The sequence below is a fragment of the Nicotiana sylvestris genome, chromosome 5 (genome assembly GCF_000393655.2).
Source record: "Nicotiana sylvestris chromosome 5, ASM39365v2, whole genome shotgun sequence".
Taxonomy (NCBI): Eukaryota; Viridiplantae; Streptophyta; class Magnoliopsida; order Solanales; family Solanaceae; genus Nicotiana; species Nicotiana sylvestris.
The window spans coordinates 61,795,292-61,818,705 of NC_091061.1; the positions used below are offsets into that span (position 1 = coordinate 61,795,292).

The 23,414-nt window shown below is 40.3% G+C and overlaps 3 protein-coding genes across 3 annotated transcripts; 2 read left to right on the forward strand and 1 right to left on the reverse strand.

The window, feature by feature from the left end:
• The first annotated feature begins 1,534 nt into the window (after nt 1–1,534).
• Nucleotides 1,535–2,449, forward strand: LOC138868720 (uncharacterized). Its single transcript, XM_070146287.1, has one exon. The coding sequence runs from the start codon at nt 1,535–1,537 to the stop codon at nt 2,447–2,449; it is 915 nt and encodes a 304-aa protein (XP_070002388.1).
• Nucleotides 2,450–4,731: 2,282 nt separating this feature from the next.
• LOC138868721 (uncharacterized) lies at nt 4,732–5,112 on the forward strand. The gene has a single exon (XM_070146288.1). The coding sequence runs from the start codon at nt 4,732–4,734 to the stop codon at nt 5,110–5,112; it is 381 nt and encodes a 126-aa protein (XP_070002389.1).
• Nucleotides 5,113–13,798: 8,686 nt separating this feature from the next.
• On the reverse strand, nt 13,799–14,374 carry LOC138868722 (uncharacterized). The gene has a single exon (XM_070146289.1). The coding sequence runs from the start codon at nt 14,372–14,374 to the stop codon at nt 13,799–13,801; it is 576 nt and encodes a 191-aa protein (XP_070002390.1).
• Between the last annotated feature and the right edge of the window lie 9,040 nt (nt 14,375–23,414).

Genomic DNA, 23,414 nt, shown 5'->3' on the forward strand with positions numbered 1-23,414 from the left:
CTGTTTCCATTCTCGGTAACCGGGGAAGCTCAGACTTAGCTAAATTCACTCCCTATCAACTCTATCACTACCTGGGAGGAATTAGTCAAGCAGTTCCTATACAAGTTCTATCCACCTAACAAGACTGCAAAACAGATTCATGACATATTGCAGTATAGGCAGCTGCCCTCTGAGTCCTTGCAATAAACTTGGGAAAGGTTTAAAGGGATGTTAGTGAAGTGTCCTCACCATGGCATTCCAGACCAGATGCTTGGCCAGAGATTCTACATGGGGCTAGCTGACAATTTGAAAGCAAATGTGGATGCGTCAACTGGAGGTGCATTTTTAAGTAAAACATTCACTGAGTGCAAAATCCTTCTCGATAAGATGTCACAAAATTCGGGGTGGATGACTAGAGGTACAACACTGGCACCCATAGTGCATTCAGTTCCTCTTGACCCAAATAATTCGCATGCAGAGAACATGGCCACACTCATGACCCAGATAAGCATATTGACAAAGAAGATTGATGAGATGGGTACAAAACAGGTGCACATTGTTGATACAACAAATGGTGGATTATGTACACCTTGTATTAATCAGTTTTATGTGTGTTCATGGAGCGGAGAAGGTGAAAATCAAGAGGCAAGGGAAGATATGAATTATGTCAAGAACTATGGGGGTCAGAGGCAAGGAGCACAGTAGTGGATACCGCAGCAAAATCAGCAGTATAAGTCTAATATGCAGTAGCCTGGGGGTATGTACCCTCAAAACCAATTGGTGTCAGTACCATATCAGAAACCACAGGGCTATCCACAACAAAATCAAATTGACATACCAACCACCCCCTCCGCAGCAAGATAACAATATGGTGGAAATCAGGGGTATGCTTCAACAACTCATTGGGACAAATAATAAAGTGCAGGAAAAATTGGCAGTGCATGATTCAGCCATAAAGATTATTTAAACGCAGCTGGGTCAGCTGTCCATGGCTTTGAACAACCGTCCTCAGGGAACTTTGCCTGCAAACACAAACATAAACCCCAAGGACCAAAACCCGAATCTGCTGATGGCAGTAAGTCTCTGGAATGGGAGAGATTTAGACAGAGAGCAGGAAATTGCATAAGCCAGAAAGGACACTACACCAGCCACTCCAGTTCAATTAGAGGTAGAGGAGCCAACAGAACTTACTGAAGTGGTAGTTGAGCAGAGTCAGGAGGAAAAAGGCAAAGATAAGATGAATGAGCAAGTTGCAGAATAGGTGGTACCTCTTGTGCCAGAAAATTCTAATAGAGAGAAGCCAGCAAGCAATGCACAAAGGGTGATACCTGCACCCTTCCCTCAGAGACTGGTCAAACAAAATAAGGCACACCAATATAAGAAATTCATGGAGATACGGCGTCAAATTCAGTTGAATATTCCTTTGATGGATGCCTTGAGGGAGATGCCCGGCTATGCTAAGATGATGAAAGATCTATTGTCATGGAAGTTTGATTTTCAGGATCTATCCACTGTAACTTTGACATAGACCTGCAGCGCAGTGGTGGCAAAACCGATGGCTCAAAAGAGGTCGGACCCAGGTAGCTTCACTATTCCATGCACAATTGGAAGTTATGCCTTTGCAAAGGCGTTGTGTGATTTGGGAGCCAGCATAAATCTGATGTCGCTAGCTGTGTACACCAAACTGGGTATTGGTAGAGATAGGCCAACTTCGATGCTGCTACAGCTGGCTGACTGCACAGTGAAGAGGCCTACTGGTATTCTTGATGATATGTTGGTACAAGTGGGGAAGTTCGTGTTCCCTGTAGACTTTGTAATCTTAGATTGTCAGGTGGATGAGGAGATACCCTTTATTTTAGGGAGACAATTTTTAGCCACGGGGAGAGCACTAATCGACTGTGAAACTGGGGAATTAAAAATGAGATTGAACGATGAAGAAGTCATATTCAATGTTCAGCAATCTATGAGGAGACCCAGTGAATATGCTAATTGCTCTCTAGTCGAAGCAGTGGATGTAATCCTGCAAGAAAATGATATGACCCTAACTGTAAAAGATCCATTGGAGGCATGTCTGACGAATTTAGAAGAAATGGATGGTGAAGGGTTAGCTGAATGGGTCATGGCACTGGAAGGCCGAGGATTTTGGTCAAGGGAACCTCAGTTTGAGTCCCTTGAGCTAGAAAAAAGGGCAACTCCTCCAGCAAAGCCATCAATAGAGGAACCACCCAAGTTGGAACTGAAGCCACTCCCAAATCACCTCAAGTATGTGTTCTTAGGCCCTGATTCGACCTTGCCAGTTATCATATCATCCGGTTTGTTAGATGTGCAGGTAGAACGGCTCGTACAGGTACTGCAGGAAAACAAGACTGCCATTGGCTGGACCATGGCAGACATAAAGGGTATCAGCCCAGCCTTCTGTATGCATAAGATTCTCCTGGAAGAGGGACACAGACCTTCCAGGGAACACTAGCGAAGGCTAAACCCAAACATGAAAGAGGTTGTAAAGAAAGAAGTAATCAAATGGTTAGATGCGGGAATCATTTTCCCCATCTCTGATAGTAATAGGGTCAGCCCTGTCCAATGTGTGCCAAAAAAGGGGGGATGACTGTTGTAAAAAATGAGAACAATGAGTTGATCTCAACTCATACAGTCACAAGGTGGCGTATCTGCATGGATTATAGAAAATTGAACACAGCCACTCAGAAGGACCATTTCCCCCTACCTTTCATTGACCAAATGTTGGACAGGCTGGCTGGGCGATCGCACTTCTGTTTCTTGGATGGATATTCGGGGTACAATCAGATATCAATAGCCCCCGAAGATAGAGAGAAAACATCTTTCACCTGTCCGTATGGCATCTTTGCCTTTCAGAGAATGCCTTTTGGGCTTTGCAATGCACCCGCGACTTTTCAACGGTGCATGTTAGCCATCTTCACATACATGGTGGAGGATATTATGGAGGTCTTTATGGATGATTTCTCCGTGTTGGGAGATTCATTCGAAGACTATCTTCACAACTTAAGGATAGTGCTTAAAAGATGTGTGGAGACAAACTTAGTGCTAAACTGGGAGAAGTGCCATTTTATGGTACAAGAAGGTATAGTCCTGGGGCATCGTGTGTCCAGTAAAGGAATTGAGGTCAACCATGATAAGGTTGACATGATTGAGAAGTTACCAATGCCCACTTCATTCAAGGCGGTGAGAAGTTTTCTTGGACACGCTGGATTCTACCGGCGTTTCATAAAAGATTTTTCCAAAATTGCTAACCCATTATGCAAACTCCTTGAAAAGGATCAGCCCTTTGTGTTTTCTAATGATTGCAAGTTGGCATTTGAGGAACTGAAGAAGAGATTGATCACTGCACCCATCATTGTTGCACCCAACTGGGAGCAATCATTTGAGCTCATGTGTGATGCCAGCGACTATGCTATATGAGCAGTCTTCGGGCAGCGAAAAGATAAACTGATGCACCCGATTTATTACGCAAGCAGAACGCTAAGCAGTGCACAACTCAATTACACAGTGACGGAGAAGGAGATGTTGGCGGTGGTGTTTGCGTTTGACAAGTTCTGATCATATCTGATTGGTTCCAAGGTAATTGTATACACTGACCATGCAGCGCTCAAGTACCTAATTGAGAAAAAGGAGTCTAAGCCGCACCTGATTCATTGGGTGCTACTGTTGCAAGAATTCGACCTCCAAATTTGTGACCGTAAGGACATAGAAAATCAAGTCGCTGATCATCTATCGTGACTTGAAGGAGCTGAAAAATCAGTCGAAGTCGAAGAGATCCTGGAAACCTTTCCAGACGAGCAGTTGCTCGCAGCCAGTCTTGAGGAGGCGGCATGGTATGCAGATTTTGCAAACTACCTGGCCTGCGGTATTGTTCCCTATGACCTTTCATCTATCCAAAAGAAAACATTTTATCGTGATTGCCGCATGTATTATTTGGATGAGCCTTATTTGTTTAGAATCTGTGTTGATAATATGATTCGTAGGTGTGTCCTCGAGATAGAACAATCTTCTATTTTGCAGGCTTGTCACGCATCAACATATGGAGGACATTTTGGAAGAGCCAGGACAGCTGCGAAAGTGCTAGAGGCCGGGTTCTTTTGGCCAACAGTGTTTAGAGATACACACCTATGGGTGAAGGGCTGCGACGAATGTCAGCGAACCGGGAACATTTCCCGTCGCCACGAGATACCCATGAACCCGATTCAAGAGGTAGAGGTGTTTGATGTTTGGGGGATTGACTTCATGGGCCCCTTCGTCAGCTCATTTGGCAATAAATACATACTTGTTGCTGTGGATTACGTGCCTAAATGGGTGGAAGCTGCAATGTTTCCCACTAATGATGCAAGAGTGGTGATAGGTTTTGTGAAAAAGAATATATTCACCCTATTTGGGATACCAGGAGCGATCATCAGTGATGGAGGCACTCACTTCTATAACAGAGCCTTCGAGAAATTGCTTGCAAAGTATGATGTATGCCACAAGGAGGCTACCCCTTACCATCCACAAACCAGTGGACAGGTTGAAGTGTCCAACAGGGAGATAAAAATTGTACTAACCAAGGCAGTGAATGCCACACAAACTGATTGGGCAAAGAAGCTTGATGATGCACTCTAGACCTATAGAACTGCGTTCAAAATACCAATAGGTATGTCACCATACAAGTTGGTATTTGGGAAGGCCTGTCACCTGCCTGTGGAGCTAGAACATAGAGCTTGGTGGCCACTGAAACAATTGAACATGGATCCCCAAGCAGCTGGACAAAATCGACTGACAGAGTTGCATGAGCTGGAAGAATTTAGATATCAAGCCTTTGAGATCATGAGGCTCTACAAGAACAGAATGAAGAAGATACATGATAAGCACATTGTGGACAGAAATTTCAAACCCGGTGACAAGGTATTATTGTACAATTCAAGGTTGAGATTGTTTCCGGGTAAGCTAAAGTCTCGATGGTCAGGACCATTTAGAGTGGTGCAAATGTTCGCAAGTGGATCTATCGAGATTGAGTCAAAAGATGGGACAAACAAGTTCTCAGTAAATGGGCAAAGGTTGAAACATTACCTTGGAATAGCTGAAGAAAAAGGGAATACAGTGGTGATCAATTTGAAAGAACCCTAGTACGCGAATGAGGAGTGAAGGCTCAACCACTTGCATCGTGTCGCGACGTTAAATCAGGCATTGCGTGGGAGGCAACCCACGAATGTGTTGTAAGTGTAGTATGTAACTTCGTGTAAAAAACAAAACAAAACAAAAATGTTTGCCAGCTGCGACCGCGGCCAGGACCGCGGACCGTGGCGTCGACCGCAGAAATCACTGGACGATTCAGTTTTTCACCGCGGCCACGGCTTGAACCACGGCAACGACCGCGGGAGACTCTGTCTCCGACCGCGGCGACGTCCGCTGAATTGTAATTTTTTTTCTTTTCCCACTATTCTTTTTAATTTTAAAACCCTTCCCTATATCAAAATAAACAATCCCCACTTCTCTCTCTCTCTCTCTCTAACCCTCCCCTCCATACTCTCTTCTTTTTCTTCCTCCTTCACAACACCCCTCATCTTCTTCCCCCTAAGGTATGTTTCTGACCCCCCTTATCATTTTCTTCTATTGTTTTTGTTGTATTATGCTAGTTCATGTTGTTCTAATGTAGTATTAGTAATAATATTTTGTTTTGTTTCATTCTTCTTCTTCTTTTTAGTGTAATTTCGTTTTTAGTATATGTCTGGTGAAGGGGTTGTGTTTTGAATGTTTGGAATGGTATTATTGGTGGGTGATGGTTAACAAAGAGTGTGGAATGTGTGGGTGTAGTAGATAGTTGAATTGAGAAAGTTTTCTTGATTCCCTTGGGGCCATGAATATGAAGATAATGCCTTGCCCACAATGTGTTTGAGAAATTGCCTCAATGGTGATATAAGGAGATGTTATGACATGGTTGTGGTGAAGTCTGAGTAACCACCCATAGTCACACATTTTAGGCTCATCCTAATACGTGTTTATCTATTTTGACAAATATTATGAGTTCAGCCCGTAAGAGACAAAACACCGGGTCCTCTGCTAGTGGCGCAGGAGGCTCCTCACGAGATAGGGGCCAAACCAGTGCACCACGGTTTGATAGCACTCGGTTCATCTCTGTAGAAGCAGAGGCAAGGTACAATCAGAAACTTGCCAGGAAGTTACTCCATGAGGTCTATATCGACAGGAAGGCTTTGGTGAGGGAATGCCCCAATATGTTTGATGAGCTACGGAGGTGTCAGCTGGACATCTTCTTTGAGGCTCCCGAGGAAGAAAATATTCAGCTAGTGAGGGAATTCTATGCAAACCTGCCAGAACACGAGGATAAGGTTGTGACTGTGCACAACACCCCGGTTAATGCTGCTATAGAGGTCATCCGCAGAGTGTATCGCCTCCCTGTATTCACGGGTGATGATCATTACATCATGACTAGTCGCTCGATGGTTGACTGGGATAGAATTCTGGAGGTCATCTGTATATCGGGCAGACAGCCCAAATAGGTAGCACAACCGACGACTCTGCATTCCAAGTCTCTTACTTGGGAGGCCAAATGTTGGCTCACTGTCATCACCACTCGGTTCCTACCATCCAGCAATACCACCGATGTAAATGGGCCACAGGCCGCTATGATCTACTGCTTCATGACTCACCAAGGGTTTGATGTCGCCCGAGTCCTTTCTGAAGAAATGTTCATCTGATCTCCCGAACTAAGCAAAGGCCACTACTTCCCTTCGCTTGTCACCCGTATATGCCGCCTTGCTAATGTTCCTGAGAACTCCCAAGTTGATGGGAAATTACCTATAAAAACCCCTTTCCGGGCGAGAAAAATTGGGCAAGAGGGATGAGAGCCAGTACGACACAATGATGACTCGTCTGATGAGTCTGAGTCTGAGGATGATTCTGATGCTGTTGAAGCTGTTGAGATCACAGCCCCTCCTAGAGGGGACGAGGCAGGATCTTCACAGCCACGCCGGAGCACTCGGATGGATGCTTTGGAGCGGGAAATGACTGGACTGCGGACCTCCGTCACTGACTTGGGATCCCGCATGGATGTTGTGGCTGACCGACAGGTGAAGTCGGAAAAGAAATTCATGGGTTGGTTGAGAGCACTGGGTCGCGCTTGCAACGTTAACCCAGACACAGTTTCAGATCAAGAGTGACCCTTTAGGGAAGTTTCTTTACCTCAGTGCTCTTTATACTGTCAAGCCATGGGGACATGTCTTAATTTTAAGTGTGGGGTGGGGGAAACTTCGTTGTATGTTGTACTTGTGAATATTATCTGTTTGTTTTTGTTTTGTGTTAGTTGCTTGAGAAATAGAGTAATAGTTTTTTAGGAAGTTAAAATAGAAGCGACTTGTCCCGACGTTGGATCTCTTTCGGCGGGGTTCTTGAGGGACTAAGTCGAGAAAAAAAAATTGAAATATAAAGACTCTTCCTAATGACGGATTCTTTAGACAAATTTTCTTGAGGGAAGCTAGTCTATAGAAAATACCAAAAAGATTTTTTATTTCTTAGGTAGTGTAGTAACTCCCCCTTGGTTTTTCTTTGGGCCACGGTTCTTTTCCAAGGGTTTAGCTTGAACCGGGTATAGGTAGATTTTTTTTTTATTTTAGGTTAGGATTAATGGGTGACGAGCTTAAAATTGAAGAAGAAAAACCCTTAGCATTCTTACACCCGAACACGATAGACGCTAGAGTGTAGCGCTTAGCTTCAAGGGTTGAATCTTATTTAAGTGCCTTAAAAATTGTATGTTTGTACCTAACTTTAACACTCAAAAGAGAATGTTTTGATAAACTAATCCGGAGTGAGTCATGTGCCATGTGGGTGTGAGTATCATTGTATTCCATGTTATACATTTGATGCCTAGAACTTGCCATGTGTGTTTGCAAAGCGAAATAGTAGCTTCATTCAGTTTTAGAAGTGATATGGGCATTTCTTTGTTGAGACAGACATATAAAGTGAACCCACCTGAATGCATTACATCTTAGTTAACCTCGTTGAGCCTATAAGACTGTTTCTTTGGCAACCACAATGTGAATCTTAACCATTTGTTTTAATAGCCTGCTGTTTGAACCAATTTTCCTCCCTCTCACTAAGCACTAGATTGGTATTGAGATTATGTGAAAACAAAAGTGTGGGTTGGTGGTTTGGTTTTTGAAGTGGAACCATGGAAATAGAGAAAAGGTGCAGAATGTGAAGTGTAAAAAGAAAAACACCACGAAAAAAAAAGTTCATATATATTTTGTAGTGATTAATAAGTGGTAGCTTGTACAAATTGCACCTAATGCATGGGGATGTTTAAATAAATGTGGGGGAGTGTTGGCTTACAAAATGATCATTTTTAAATTCAATGTAATTGTACTAAAAGTGCTTAGGGAGGTTAGTCACTATATCCAAATGTATCCTACCCGTCTCTTAGCCTACATTACAACCAAAAAAAGTCCTATTGATCTTAGACTAAGTGGGGCTCGATTAGTCGAGTACTACACTAGGGGAAAGCCATGGTGCATCTTTGTGGCATGTGAATGTTCTTTTTGGTGAGTGAGTGAATTCTGTCTATTTGAGTTCCTAATTGTTATCACTATCATTATATATATGGAACTACTCTCTTGTGTGATGTTAGGGCATGTGATTCACAAAGGAAAGGTGCATCTTGACTATTGTGTAGAGTGGTTTGAGTAAGTGAAAATGTTACAGGATACGAAAAACTTGATTCTTGAGGTAAAAGTAGTTCACTACTAGGTGTAACTCTTGTGAAATATTCATCGCGTGAGTCATTGAGGGAAAAGCATAGGAAATGTATTTTTATGGAGTGTGGTGAATTGCTCGAGGACTAGCAATAATTTAAGTGTGGGGTGTTGATAATAGGTTGTATAGTTGTTATTTACACTATAATTGCCCATGCTTTATTGTTGTTTTATAATGTAAGTTGCCAATAAAATGCTTTAATTAATGATATGTGGTTTCGCAAGGAATATAAGATGTGAGGAAGCAACATGAAGTGTTTAGAGGCAATAACGTGAAGAAAACACCCACTCAAGAAGTACCCAAACACAAAAGAGCAAAAAGAGAAGGAACGCGAAGACAAAAAGGCCCAGCACACGCACCGCGGTCCGCGCCGCGGTTGGAGGCAGTGTTCTCCGCGGTTAGCGCTGCGTCCGCGACGGCATGTTCACAGCCCAGAATTTAAGGGGCCAAAGTGTCAAGTCGGGAAAACTTTTGTAAAACCCTTATAAGATGTAGGAAACTCGCCCAAGAAGGGAGAGCTGATTTTGAGATTATTTTGGCAAGAAGAACAAGTGTGAGAGATCACCCAAAACATCATAGTTCTTATTCTCTTCTAATTTTCTTGCAATTTTTCCATTATGAATATTTTCGTAGTTTATTCTTACGCTGTCATGAGTAGCTAAATACTTTAATCTAATGTTTTAGTGAAACCAGTTGGGGATTACTTGGTTGTTATATTAATATAGTTTGAATTGGTTGTTAATCTATATTTTTTCATCTACATTTTGATTGTGGTTAGTTGAAAGGGCCCTCAATTATCCGTTCCTATTTATTATGTATCTCCTTGAGAGAGAGTGCATATTTAGGTAGTTATTTGAACAATATCACTCCTAGAGTATAGACGAGAGTCATAACCGAGGGTTTAGAGATTAGATTAGAGATAACGATATCTCGGGTGCAATCTAAAAGAACGGTAATGTGAATCAAGCTAGCGTAGCTTGAGAGAGTGCGTCTAGTAAATTATCATAATTGCCTTAGAGAGATTTATGATAGCCGGAGAGTTCTTGATTGATAGAGACAACTAAGGCATTGCTATAAGAAACGTACAACCAAGGAAATTACCAAGGAGAAACCATTGCCTTAGACTTTATTCCAACTGTTTACACATCAAGCATAGTTAATTTTCAACTGTAAATTATTTTCGGACTTTAGTTGTTAGAAATATCATCAATTGTGAATTACAAAGTTTGGGGAAAATTGATTCTATGAATTTAGTAAATCAGTCAAAAGTAATTGATAGGTTAATTCTCTGTGGTTCGACTCTGGGCAGAATTACTCAGATTATATTTGCTACGTCCGTGTGTGTCTTTGTATAAGGCATAGTTTGAAGTTATCAAGTACCTATCAGTTTGCCTACTGATTTTGTTAATACTCTGAATCCGGGCATATTTCAAACAAGCAACCACAGTTTTAGACCCAGAATTTTAGTTAACCATAGGCTTGCCTAAGTGATAGTCAGGCAGAACCCTATAGACATGGTATCTAAGCTCTAAATCAACTACTAATTTTAAAAGGTAGATTTTATCTTTAAATCCTATAGGCATGCTTTCTAAGTGCTGATTTGAAATCTTATATGCATGATTTCTAAATGCAAAAACTGATTTTGAAATCCTATAGGCATGGTATCTACAATTGTAAACCTATAGGCATGATTCCTATTAATCACAGGTGGGCAGAATTCTTAAGCACATCTCCAGAAAATTTTTTTAATCAAACAGACCGAACCTTATGGACATGGTCACTAGTGCACGCTGACCTGAAAATACATGTAAATCCTACAAGCAGGATTTCTACTGCACAGAATTAAACATAAAGTTCTATAAGCAAGGTTTCTGACATGCATATGTGGAGCACAGAATCAAACAATCATAAAAAACCTACAGGCAGGATCATAGTATAGTATCCACATAGTGCAATCAGTCGTAGTTAAGTCCTATAGACAGGATTTCTACCCAATTTTAACAAAAGATATGAGAATAGACCCCCCTCCCCCAGCTTTTACTAATAACCCCATATTTGTTTATTACAGAGATTATTACAGGCCAATAAGAATAAATTACACAATAAGAATCATTATACTATAGGGAGCCTTAGCAGGGCCAATATAAACCTGAGAGCCAAGCCTTCAGCACAACAGTCTTGAGACAGTAGTAGGGATCCATTCATAGCACATTAAACCAAGCTTCTAGTGTGTCAATGTTCCCAAAGAGCCTCAGGGACCCGAGCAACGCTCACACAAGAACCATGTATTCAACACAGAATTCATAAAGGGTCGGAAATCCAACCCAATGTGTCAGAGTTCAAAGGAGTCTCAGGGACCCTAGGCAGTGCTCACACTGGGGGTGGTAGGAACCTAAAGGACTAATCGTAGCAATTTAAAAATCAGTACATAGAAGGTAAATGGGACAGTTTTAGAAAATAGTTTAGTTTTAAAAGCAAATAGATTCCGACTACAAGGTTGTAAATAGAGTTGTACAGACAGAATCTATACTCAGCACATGATTCAGGAAGAGTGTTTTTTGTTTAGACTAGATACTTATATCAGTGATAACAGAAAATAAGGACACTTGAATTAATAGATAGAGTTAGCCTCATTACATGTTCGCAGTATCCATCCATGTTCAGAAAAGGGAACATACAACTGATTTAGACAGGGTTTCACATAACTTAGTTTATTAACAATCACTATGTAGACTCAGATAAACATATATTGAATAGAAGCATGCTGGAGTTTGGGTATCAACAGCTGCCCCTCTTTACCCAGGAAGGATGAAAGAGTTTTCGGGTAAAGAAATGATAACCGATTTTAACTGAATGGGATGTTTTGAAAAATAGATGCCTCACCTTAGTCTATGAGCTGCTTACATATCCCTGGTTTTACAAGAATTAGGCCATGTGTAGTTCTGGACCCAACAGTGAATAAGGTCAATGGATTTGTTATAGGAATGGTAGCAAGTTTCAGAAAAGGTTCTTTTGTGAAGGATAGTATCAGATGGGTTTGTGCGGAGTTATGAAGGCGAATCTAAATTGTAACGGGTGTGCCATAAGGCAGGTATCTGAATGGTCATAAAGTAAAGGTGGGTAATTGATGGGAGTTGGTTCCATTTGTAATAATGGTAAGGCACAAATGGTATGGTGGAAACCGGAGCAAAAGTTGCTCTTGTTTGAAGAACGGTTACTTCCTGGATTTCCTGCAAAACTTAAAACACAATGCATGCAAGTATATATATTATTGTGAGAATTTAACATGATGCAAATTCCCTTTAGACCATGAAGGTTGTCATTGGATAGAGAGGATGAAGTCTTTAGACCATGACATCCTGGGCCATTAATCATGAGATAAGAGATTCACAAGCCATGAAATGATGTTCTCGGACCATGAAAATGGTGTCTCTGAACCATGACGCCTTTGAATAATGACATGCAGTATTGGGAGATCCTCAGACCATGACATGTTGTCTTCAGGCTATGAGGATGATGCCTTCGGACTATGACGCCTTTGGACAAGTTGGCCATACATCAGCCTATGAAATGCAAAGACATGATACCGAAGGTAATAACAAGGCAATGTTTAGCCTTGCACAGTATTTGGGGGCAGAGCTTAGCCCCAATAGAAGAAGATAATTCAAAGTTTAGTATAGAGCAACACTTATACAAGGGGAGACAATGATTAGTCCCATGAGAAGGAAGTGCTTAGCCTTATGTAGATAGGGAGGCAGGGCTTAGCCTCATGCAAGATTTGAGACAAGGCTTAGTCTTATGCAGGGAGAAGGCAATGCTTAGCTTTTTGCAAATATGGAGGCAGAGAATATCCTCGTGCAAGATTTCAGATGGAGCTTTGTCTCATGCAAAGAGAGGCAATGCTTAGCCTTATGCAAATATGGAGGCAGGGCTTAGCCTCATGCAAGATTTAAGACAAGGCTTAGTCTCATGCAAAGAGAAGGCAATGCTTAGACTTATACAAATATAGAGGCAGGGCTTAGCCTCATGCAAGATTTGAGGCATGGCTTAGTCTTATGCAAAGAGAAGGCAGTGCTTAGCCTTATGCAAATATGGAGGCAAGGCTTAGCCTCATGCAAGATTTGAAATAGGGCTTAGTCTTATGCAAAGAGAAGGCAATGCTTAGCCTTATGAAAATAGAGAGGCAGTGCTTAGCCTCATGCAAGATTTGAGACAGGGCTTAGTCTCATGCAAAGAGAAGGAAATGCTTATCCTTATGCAAATATAAAGGTAGGGCTTAGCCTCATACAATATTTGAGATAGGACTTAGTCTTATTCACTGAGAAGGCAATGCTTAGCCTTATACAGTGAACAAGTAGTAAATAGGAGTAGAATATTTCTTAGCTGGAAATATATTTGCATCTAATGGATTGATTGATAGTGATTTTGACATGTGTATATTTGCGAATACTTCTGTTATGTTCACTATGCCTACATCCAAAGGAAAATCATGAGTTTTGTAGGGGAGGGTGGTTCATGCCCTTGTCTGCTTACTTTGCCCTGTTCTATAGGCCCTGTTCGAGTTACCCTAAGTAACACCTGGCGGCCATAGAAATAAAGTTTTCAAAAATATGTACTTATTAATGAAATAGAGTTATTTAAAAACATAGTGGTATGTAATATCAAGTAAATTAGATAAACTAATTACTGTAGCACTTTTAGAGACATTGCAGCTTCCTTGCAATAGAATTTCAAGGGTCCTCCTCAAAATTTTGCCCCAGTTTGAACCTTCAACCGTTCTGCATGCAACAAAATTTGTTGGATCTGCTCCAGAATTTTGAAAATCCATCTCAAAATTCTGCCCCAGTTAGCATATGATGGTGTCGGCTGGACTTGTTTCGGAATTTTGAGGGTCCTCCTCAAAATTCTGGCCCGGTTTTTGGTTCTGAGGGAAATGAAGATTTTATTAAGATATGACCGAACCCACAGGGCTGCCTACATATCCCTTCTTAAACGGGAATCAGGTCAAGCGTAGTTCAGTTACATCAGATGAATGAATGTAAACAATCTAAACATAATATCTCTTGACTGGATCTGAATTGATAGATTTTGGCCAAACTTCTCCATCCATTTCTGCAAGTATGAGTGCTCTTCCTGTTAGCCCCCTATGAACCATGTAGGGGCCTTGCCAGTTGGGTGAAAATTTTCCTTTGGCTTCATCCTGATGTGGGAAGATCCGCTTCAGCACCAATTGCCCTAGTGCGAATTGTCTGGGTCTGACCCTTTTGTTGAAAGATCTGGACATTCTATTCTGATAAAGCTGACTGTGACATATTGCATTCATTCTTTTTCGATCTATGAGGGCTAGTTGCTCATAGCAGCTCCTTATCCATTTTGCGTCACTGAGTTTGGTTTCTTGTATTATCCTTAAAGAAGGAACTTCTACCTCAGCTGGAATGACAGTTTCGGTACCATAAACCAGTAAATATGGAGTTGCCCTAGTTGATGTGCGAACCGTAGTGCGGTATTCCAATAGGGCAAAGGGTAACTTCTCGTGCCATTGTTTGTGATTTTCTACCATCTTCTTTCGTATCTTCTTGATGTTCTTGTTGGCAGCTTCCACAGCTCCATTTATTTGAGTCATGTATGTTGTAGAGTTTTTATGCCTAATTTTGAAGGTTTCACACATAGCTTTCATCAGATCACTGTTGAGATTAGCGGCATTATCAGTGATAATGGACTCGGGAACCCCGAATCGGCAAATAATATGATCCTTGACAAAATCTGTGATGACTTTCATAGTTATAGCTTTGTAAGATGCAGCCTCTACCCATTTTATGAAATAGTCGATAGCCACTAAAATGAACCGGTATCTATTAGAAGCGGTGGGCTCTATTGGACCGATGACATCCATTCCCCAGGCAGCAAAAGGCCAAGGTGCACTTGTTGCATTGAACTCATTCGGTGACACCTTTATCATGTGGTGGCATTTTTTAATGTACCAGATGCAATCCGTTTCTATGGTCATCCAAATGTATCCAGCTCTAAGTATCTTCTTGGCTAGAACAAAACCGTTCATATGTGTTCCGCAAGTTCCGGCATGTATCTCCTCAAGAAATCTGGAAGCCTCTTTGGCGTCAACACACCTTAACAACCCCAGATCAGGAGTTCTTATATACAAGGTCCCTCCACTTTGGAAGAAGTGATTGGAGAACATCCGCAGTGTGCATTTTTTAGCACGATTTGCCTTTTCTGGATATTCTCTTTTCACCAAATATTCTTTGATGTCGTGGAACCAAGGTTTTCCATTCGTTGCTTCCTCAACATGAGCACAGTAAGCCAGTTGATTATGGATCCTCACCCAGGATGGGATCGATGAAATTCTTATTTGGATGTTGTAACATTGATGAAAAAGTGGCCAGTGCATCTACGAACGCATTTTGAATTCTGGGCACATATTTGAATTCTATCTTTATGAATCTCTTCATCAATTCCTGCACATGATACAAGTATGGTAGTGTCTTGGTGTTCTTCGTAGCCCATTCTCCTTGAACCTGATATACCAGAAGATCTGAATTGCCAATTACCAGCAACTCTTGTATATTCATATTGATGGCCAAATTGAGCCCCATGATGCAAGCCTCGTATTCTGCCATATTGTTGGTGCACAGAAACCTAAGCTTTGCGGATACCATGTAATGTTGGCCTATTTTTATACCAAAACTGCTCCAATGCTCACTCCTTTGAAGTTTGCAGCCCCATCAAAGAACATTCTCCAACCATCGTAGGCTTTAGCAATGTCCTCTCCTACGAATGATACTTTTTCATCAGGAAAATACGTTTTTAAGGGTTCATATTCTCCTCCCATAGGATTTTTAGCAAGATGGTCTGACAATGCTTGTCCTTTGACCGCCTTCTGAGTTACATAGATGATATCGAACTCACTTAACAATATCTGCCACTTGGATAACTTCCCGGTTGCCATGGGCTTCAGAAAGATGTACTTCAGAGGGTGCATCTTGGATATTAGGTATGTGGTATAGGCACAGAAGTAATGCCTCAATTTCTGAGCTATCCATGTCAAAGCACAGCAAGTGCGTTCTAGCAAAGAATATCGTGTTTCGTAAGGTGTGAACTTCTTACTCAAGTATAGGCATGATATCTAAATGTAGAAACTGATTTTGAAATCCTATAGGCATGATATCTAAATGCAAAAAATGATTTTGAAATACTATAGGCATGCTTTCTAAGTGCTGAAACGGGTTTTGAAATCCTATATACATGATTTTTAAATGCAAAAACTGATTTTGAAATCCTATAGGCATGGTATCTACAATTGTAAACATATAGGCATGATTCCTATTAATCATATGTGGGCAGAATTCTTAAGCACATCACCAGGAAAGTTTGTTAATTAAACAGACAAAACCCTATGGACATGGTCACTAGTGCACGCTGAGTTAAAAATACATGTAGATCCTACAAGCAGGATTTCTACTGCACAAAATTGAATATAAAGTCCTATAAGTAGGGTTTCTAACATGTAGTTGTGGAGCACAAAATCGAACGATCATAAAAAACCTACAGGCAGGATCACAGTACAGTATTCACATAGTGCAATCAGCATAGTTAAGTCATATAGACAGGATTTCTACCCAATTTTAACAAAAGATATGAGAATAGACCCCCCAGCTTTTACTAATAACCCCATATCGGTTTATTACAGAGATTATTACAAGCCAATATGAATAAATTACACAATAAGAATCATTATACTATAGGGAGCCTTAGCAGGGCCAATATAAACCTGAGAGCCAAGCCTTTAGCACAACAGTCTTGAGACAGTAGCAGGGATCCATTCATAGCACATTAAACCAAGCTTCTAGTGTGTCAAATTTCCCAAAGAGCCTCAGGGACCCCAGGCAATGCTCACACTAGAACCATGTATTCAACACAGAATTCATAAATGGTTGGAAATCCAACCTAATGTGTCAGAGTGTGACGACCCGGCCAGTTGTCTCATGAGTTACCACTTCGTTTTCCCCAATTCTGCCTTTTATTGTCTTGTTCAGCGGTATTATGTGTTATCGGGTTGATTGGCTCAGGTTCGGAGAGGTTTTGGTAAAGTTTGAGACACTTAGTCTCTTTTGAGTAAGCTTAAGTTGGAAAAGTCAACCGGATATTGACTTACGTGTTAAGTGCTCGGAATTGAGTTTTGATGGTTCGGATAGCTTCAGGAGATGATTTGGGACTTAGGAGTGTGATCGAAATGTGTTTTGAAGGTCCGAAGTAGATTTAGGCTTGAATTGGCGAAATTGGAATTTTGGCATTTTTCGGTTGATAGGTGAGATTTTGATATAGAGGTCGGAATGGAATTCCGGAAGTTGAAGTAGGTTCGTTGTGTCATTTGGGATGTGTGTGCAAAATTTCAGGTCATTCGGACATGGTTTGGCAGACTTTTTGATCGAAAGCGTAATTTGGAAGATTTTGGAACCTTAGGCTTGAATTCGATGTGTTTTGATTGATTTAATGTTGTTTGAGGTGTTTTGAAGATTAGTATAAGTTTGGATGGTGGTATGTGACTTATTTTTGCTTTTGGTTGAGGTCCCAGGGGCCTCGGGCTGATTTCGGATAGTTGACGGAAAGATAGGAATTTGGAAATGGCAGTTGAGGTTGTAGGACTAATATCATAACCACATCTACGTTTGGGAGGCCGTAGGTACGATCTCCACAGATGCGGAAGATCAGTCGCAGAAGCGGAAGGAGCCAAGGAAGGCAAGAACCGCAGAAGTGGTAAAGGAGTCGCACCTGTGATGGCGCGAGTGCGGATTGTGCATCGCAGATGCAAAAATTGAGGACTTAAGTGAAAACCAGAGGTGTGGTCCTCTAGACCGCATAAGCAGGACCATAGGAGCGGGATTTGGGTCGCAGTTGTGAAAAGCCTGGTCTAGAAGGTACAAAAGACTTCCTTCGCGATTTTGAGTTATTTCTTCACCATTTTTATTCGGGTTTGAGCTTGGGGAAGCCATTTTGAAGAGGGATTCAAGGGATAACGTCTGGAGGTAAGATTTTTGAAACTAATAATCGATTCTATGGCATTTTTTCAATGATTTGAATTGAAATTAATGGAAATTAAGGGTTAAAAATTAGGGATTAGGGCTTGGTATTAGAGACTTTAACTTGACGATTTGAGGGGCCATTTGTGGTCGGATTTGTGACTTTTGATATGTATGAACTCGTGGGAAGATAAAGAATCTATTGATGTAAATTTTATCGAATTTTGAGACGTGGGCCCAGGGGTCGGGTTTTGGTTAATTTCGGGATTCATGTTGTAAATTGATTATTTTCACATGGGCTTCGTTCCCTTAGCATATTTTGACGTCATGATTCTGATTTTGGATAGATTCGACGTAAGTTGAGGCCGATCCGAGGGGCAAAGACATCGCGGGCTAGAGTTTAGACCGGATTGAGGTGAGTAATGATTGTAAATGTTGTCCTGAGGGTATGAAACCCCTGATTACATATCGTTGTGCTATGTTGAGGTGACACCCACGTTAGATGACGAGCGTGGGGTCGTACATTGTTGGGGATTGTGACTTAGTTCATCCCTAATGACTATTTTACTGCGTATTTGATTGAAAATTGTCTGCTATCATCATCTTTTGGGCCGAATGCCATATTTGGGCCTTGTGCCAATTGTTTGGACCCTTAGGGGATTTTTATTAATATTTTCTCGATGTTTTGATTTTATATTTGTACTCAGTCATGCTATATTATACTGTTTTCATAACTCAGCCATGTTTACTCTGTTTTAACACTTTAAATGATATTTTGGGTTGAGCATCATATTTTATTGTGCCCGAGTGGCTTTGAGAGATTTCTGACTGAGTAGGGCCGAGGGCCTATGTTGTAAGGATTATTATGTGATTGGGCTACACATTGCAACAGTGTTGTTCTGATTATGATTATGAGGCTGAGGGATTGAGTTGTACGCCACAAGGTGGCTTGATATGAGGCTGAGAGCCTATTAATTATGCCACGAGATGGCTTGATATTGCGATTGGGTCGTAAGGGGCCCCTCCCGGAGTCTGTACACCCCCAGTGAGCACGGGTACCCATTGTGATATGAGATATAGTCTGAGGGGCTATTGTTGTTCCATGTTATTGCCCGAGGGGCTATTTCTATTGATGTTGTGCCCGAGGGGCGGATTTTATGTGTTTATCTTTCCTAGTTACTTTTCATTTACTTGTTTAACTGTTGAAAAGGTGTTTTAAAGAAGCTTATTATGAACCAAGGTGTTTTATAAAATTTCACTATTTTATTGCGATTATCTGGTTTTACTCTGCTTTTTTATAGCATTTTGTTGTGTTTTTACGTGATTTCTTATCGTTCAGTCTTCATTTATTGTTATTACTGACTATGTTGGAGTACTCACTTTACTCCCTACACCCTATGTGCAGATTCAGGAGCTTCAGGTCCTGCTAGTGAGCGTTGATTGCTCAGCAGGCTATTCGGAGTCCACTAGGTAGCTGTTCGACGTTCGTAGCCCAGTATTTCTCCCTCCTATTTCATTTCCCTTGTCCTAGTTATGTAATAGATTGTATAAACTCTTTCATACTCTTAGAATATGTTAGATGCTCATGACTGGTGACACCCCAATGTCAGGTTGTGTTTGGTTTTCCGCAGTTGATATATTTCACTCTATTATGGGATTTATCATTATTAACGACTTAATTATGAATTGTTATTTGTTAATTTTATTGGGGGTTTATGTCGGCTGACCTTGTCTTTACGAGAGGCGCCATCACGATCGGGTCTGGGTTTAGGGCCGTGACATAGAGTTCAAAGGAGTCTCAAGGACCCTAGGCAGTACTCACACTAGGGTTTGTAGGAACCTAAAGAACTAAGAGTAGCAATTTGAAAACTAGTACATAGAAGGTAAAGGGGACAGTTTTAAAAAATAGTTTAGTTTTAGAAGCAAATAGATTCAGGCTACAAGGTTGTAAATAGAGTTGTATAGACAGAATCCATACTCAGCACGTGATTCAAGAAGATTGTTTTTTTGTTTAAACTGGATACTTATATCAATGATCACAAAAAGTAAGGACACTTGAATTAACAGACAGAGTTAGCCACATTACATGCTTGTAGTATCCAGCCATGTTTAGAACAGGGAACATACAACTGATTTAGACAGGGTTTCACATAACTTAGTTTATTAACTATCACTAGGTGGACTCAGATAGATATATATTGAATAGAAGCATGCTGGAGTTTGAAATAACTAACCAAACAAACATATAGTACAGGATAGCAGGAACTAAAGCTCTCTAGTCTAGAAAAAAACAGTAAACAGAAATCAAGGGCCAGACATGCTAAGTTAAGCCCATCACATAACCACATAGAACAAAGCAAATTAATATGATTTGAGGCATACTAGTTAGGGAGAATGCCAGCAGGAAACACATGGCAAACAAAAGCTAATCATATAATCATATGTCAATAATTGAGGCATAACAAGTGAGAACAAGATGACTAGGAATCATGTATCAAACAGGAACATGTTGAGGTCTATAATAGACTGACTACATAGCATAAAAAATAGAACATCGTAACAGGAATTGAGACGTACTAGTTAAGAGAACAGTAAATAGGAAACAGAAGGGCAAACAGAATCATATTGAAGTCTAACTACATAGCATATAGAAGAGAACATGATAACGGAAATGGGGGCATACCAGTTAAGGAGATAGCAAATATGAAGGTGAATACGAATGAAATCCAAGAGTCTAGCCTTGGCTTTCAGCCAGCTAGACAGTGCAACAAATCAAAGAACTGTAAGTGTGTAAGTGTGTATCAGTGTGTGCTTGTAAGTATAGATGTCTGAGTCTGAGTGTGTGTTCGTGTGCTTTTAAAAAAAATTAGAATGGTGAGGTTATATATCATTCAGCAGAGTAGAACAAATAAGGTAAATGAAATTAAGAGTTGACAAATAAGGTAGGCAAATCGTTCAACCAGTTAATTAAGGTTATACTCAATCAATTAACACGATAGGATCCGGAAAGACCCCTTAAATTAGGGAAAATCTCATATGAAATCAATTAGCTGACAAAATTGAGGTTTAAATAAGGCAAGAAATAAGTCAGCGACCATTTATAGGTTGGTCAGAACAAATCAAACCCAGAAATCAGGCCAGTAACATAATTAAGAAAGGCAGTACCGATTATAAGTCACATATAAGGAAAGAATAAATAAAAAATCTCAGAAAGATACTAATTTTAAAAAGAAAAAATATAATTTCAAACCCTAATTAAGCAAGTAAACCAATTAATCTGTTTATTTAACAGAGCCAAAATAAACGGGCAAGGTCAGTAAGGTAAATAATTAAATAGTAGAAAACTGCAACCATGTAGAAGCATAGAGATGAAGCATCAAGCAAAGAAACTAGTCGAATAGTAGAAAAGAAATGTCGGAGTTGAGCCTTTAGGCATTTTAAAGCATTTGCAGAAACTTAAAAAGTTGAAACCCTAGTTTTTTAGGGAAAAACAAAAATCGGCCAACAGTAATAATAAAAAGCAGAATACTAAAAGAAAAGTAATGAATAGACTCAAATCGTTTCAGATCTAAAGAGATCTGAACGATTTAACCAGAAATAGTTAGTTCATGCAAAAAATAGACAGAGGAGAGAAAAATCTGGTTTGAACCAGAGATTTGAAGCCATGAACACGAAGATACCAACACTCACAAACATAGAGATGAATATAGGCAGGTTAATCGAGAAAAAATGAAAAGTTGAAGCCAGGTCTGTGTTGAATATCTTCGAGACCCCATCAAACAATAAGGAAATCGAATAGCCAGTAGAAATATGAGGCCAGATGTAACCTAAAATCAAAAGGAACCCTCTAGATTGAAGGGTTTCCGACGACGGTGGGCTAGGTTTAGAGAAGGGTTTGAGAGAGAAGAGAGGAGGAAGGATTCAAGGGCGGCGGAATTAAGAGAAATGAGGCGTTAGGATTGGGGTTAGATTAAAAAAGAAAAGAGGTAACGTGAATCGTTGATCTCATAGATCAACGACCACGATTAGAGGAGGTGTTGGGTCGGATAAGGGTTATTTAGTTTGGGCTGGGGCGGATTGGGCTAGGATTTTAAGTAATTGGGCTGGTGTAATTGGGTTAGGTCCAAAAGATGATTAAGGAAAAGGAACTATTATTTAAATACCCAACTAACTTAGTAAAAATAATTTTATAAAATAATTTGTAAATAATAAAAATATCATTTGTGCATGAAAATGTTTTAAAATAATTACTTAGTATTATAAAACTATAAGAAGGTTATTTTCTTGTGAAATAATGTAATTATGCACATATGGACTATTATTGCAAAGTTATTGCAATTATAACACCTAACATGTACATATGGCTATTCATGAAATAATTAAAGCTTAATATAAATATAAATGATAAAATTAAGCAATACAATTATCGTAAAATCATTTGTGAGGCAATTAGTAATTATGTGGATAATAAAATGCTAGAATAAATTAATTAAAATCCTTTTAAAATTAGAGAAAATTATGGAAAAATATTGGTTGATGCTCATGCACTATTTTGAAAGTATATATGCATTTTAAAATATATGAGGGAAATATTGGGTATCAACATGGGTCATTGTGGATAGATTGACCAAGTCTGCATACTTCATTCTAGTCATGAATTCCTACACAAATAATAAAGCTAAGGTTTTTAATCAAAATCAGAAAGTCAACCTAAAAAATTAACCGCGGGCCCGCACCCTAGAATCCGTCAAAATTCACAAATTCCAAACACCCATTCAAATGCGAGTCCAGCGATACTAATTTCATCCAATTCCAACCATAAATTGACCCCCAAATGATCAAACCTTACTCTCCTACAACATAGTCTAAAATCCCCAAATTTCACCTTTATTTCACATAAACTAGGTGTCATAATTAATGGATAATCAATTTCTCCCATCCGACTGTGATAGCTCTAAATTGACGATGCACTAATGAGAGATGGAGGTGCATTGTAGGCTAGCAGCTCAGGACAAGATCCATAAGAACTACAGCTGCTCGAAGCACCATTGATGCTTGAAGTACTGACTGTACCAGCCTGCTAGGATGGCCTCTACCAAAGGAACCCCAGCCTCCAGATGAGGCACCACAGAAACCACCGAAATGACGAGACCTCTTTTTAGAGGTCAACTCTCTGCCCTGACCACGAACCCTCTCGATCTGTATAGCAATATCTATAACCTAGTGGAAAAAATATCATTCGTAGTCTCTCTTTCCATCTGTAACCTAATACTCTAAGTAAGGCCATTTATAAATCCTCTCATCCTCTCCATCTCAATAGGAATCAAGATAACTGCATGGCCAGATAGGTCCACAAATTTGGTCTCGTACGGGGTAACAATCATGCTACCCTACTGTAGATGTTCAAATTGGTTGCGGTAGTTCTCTCTCAGAGTAAAAGGGATTAACTTCTCCAAGAATCGCTGTGAGAACTGATCCCAAGTGAGGGGAAGTGAACCTGGTGGTCTGCTTTGAACATAGTCCGGCCACCATCTCTTGGCAGAACCGGTTATCTTAAATACTGCAAAGTTAACTCCATTGGATTCCACAATACCTATATTGTGCGACACCTCGTGGCAATGGTCCAAG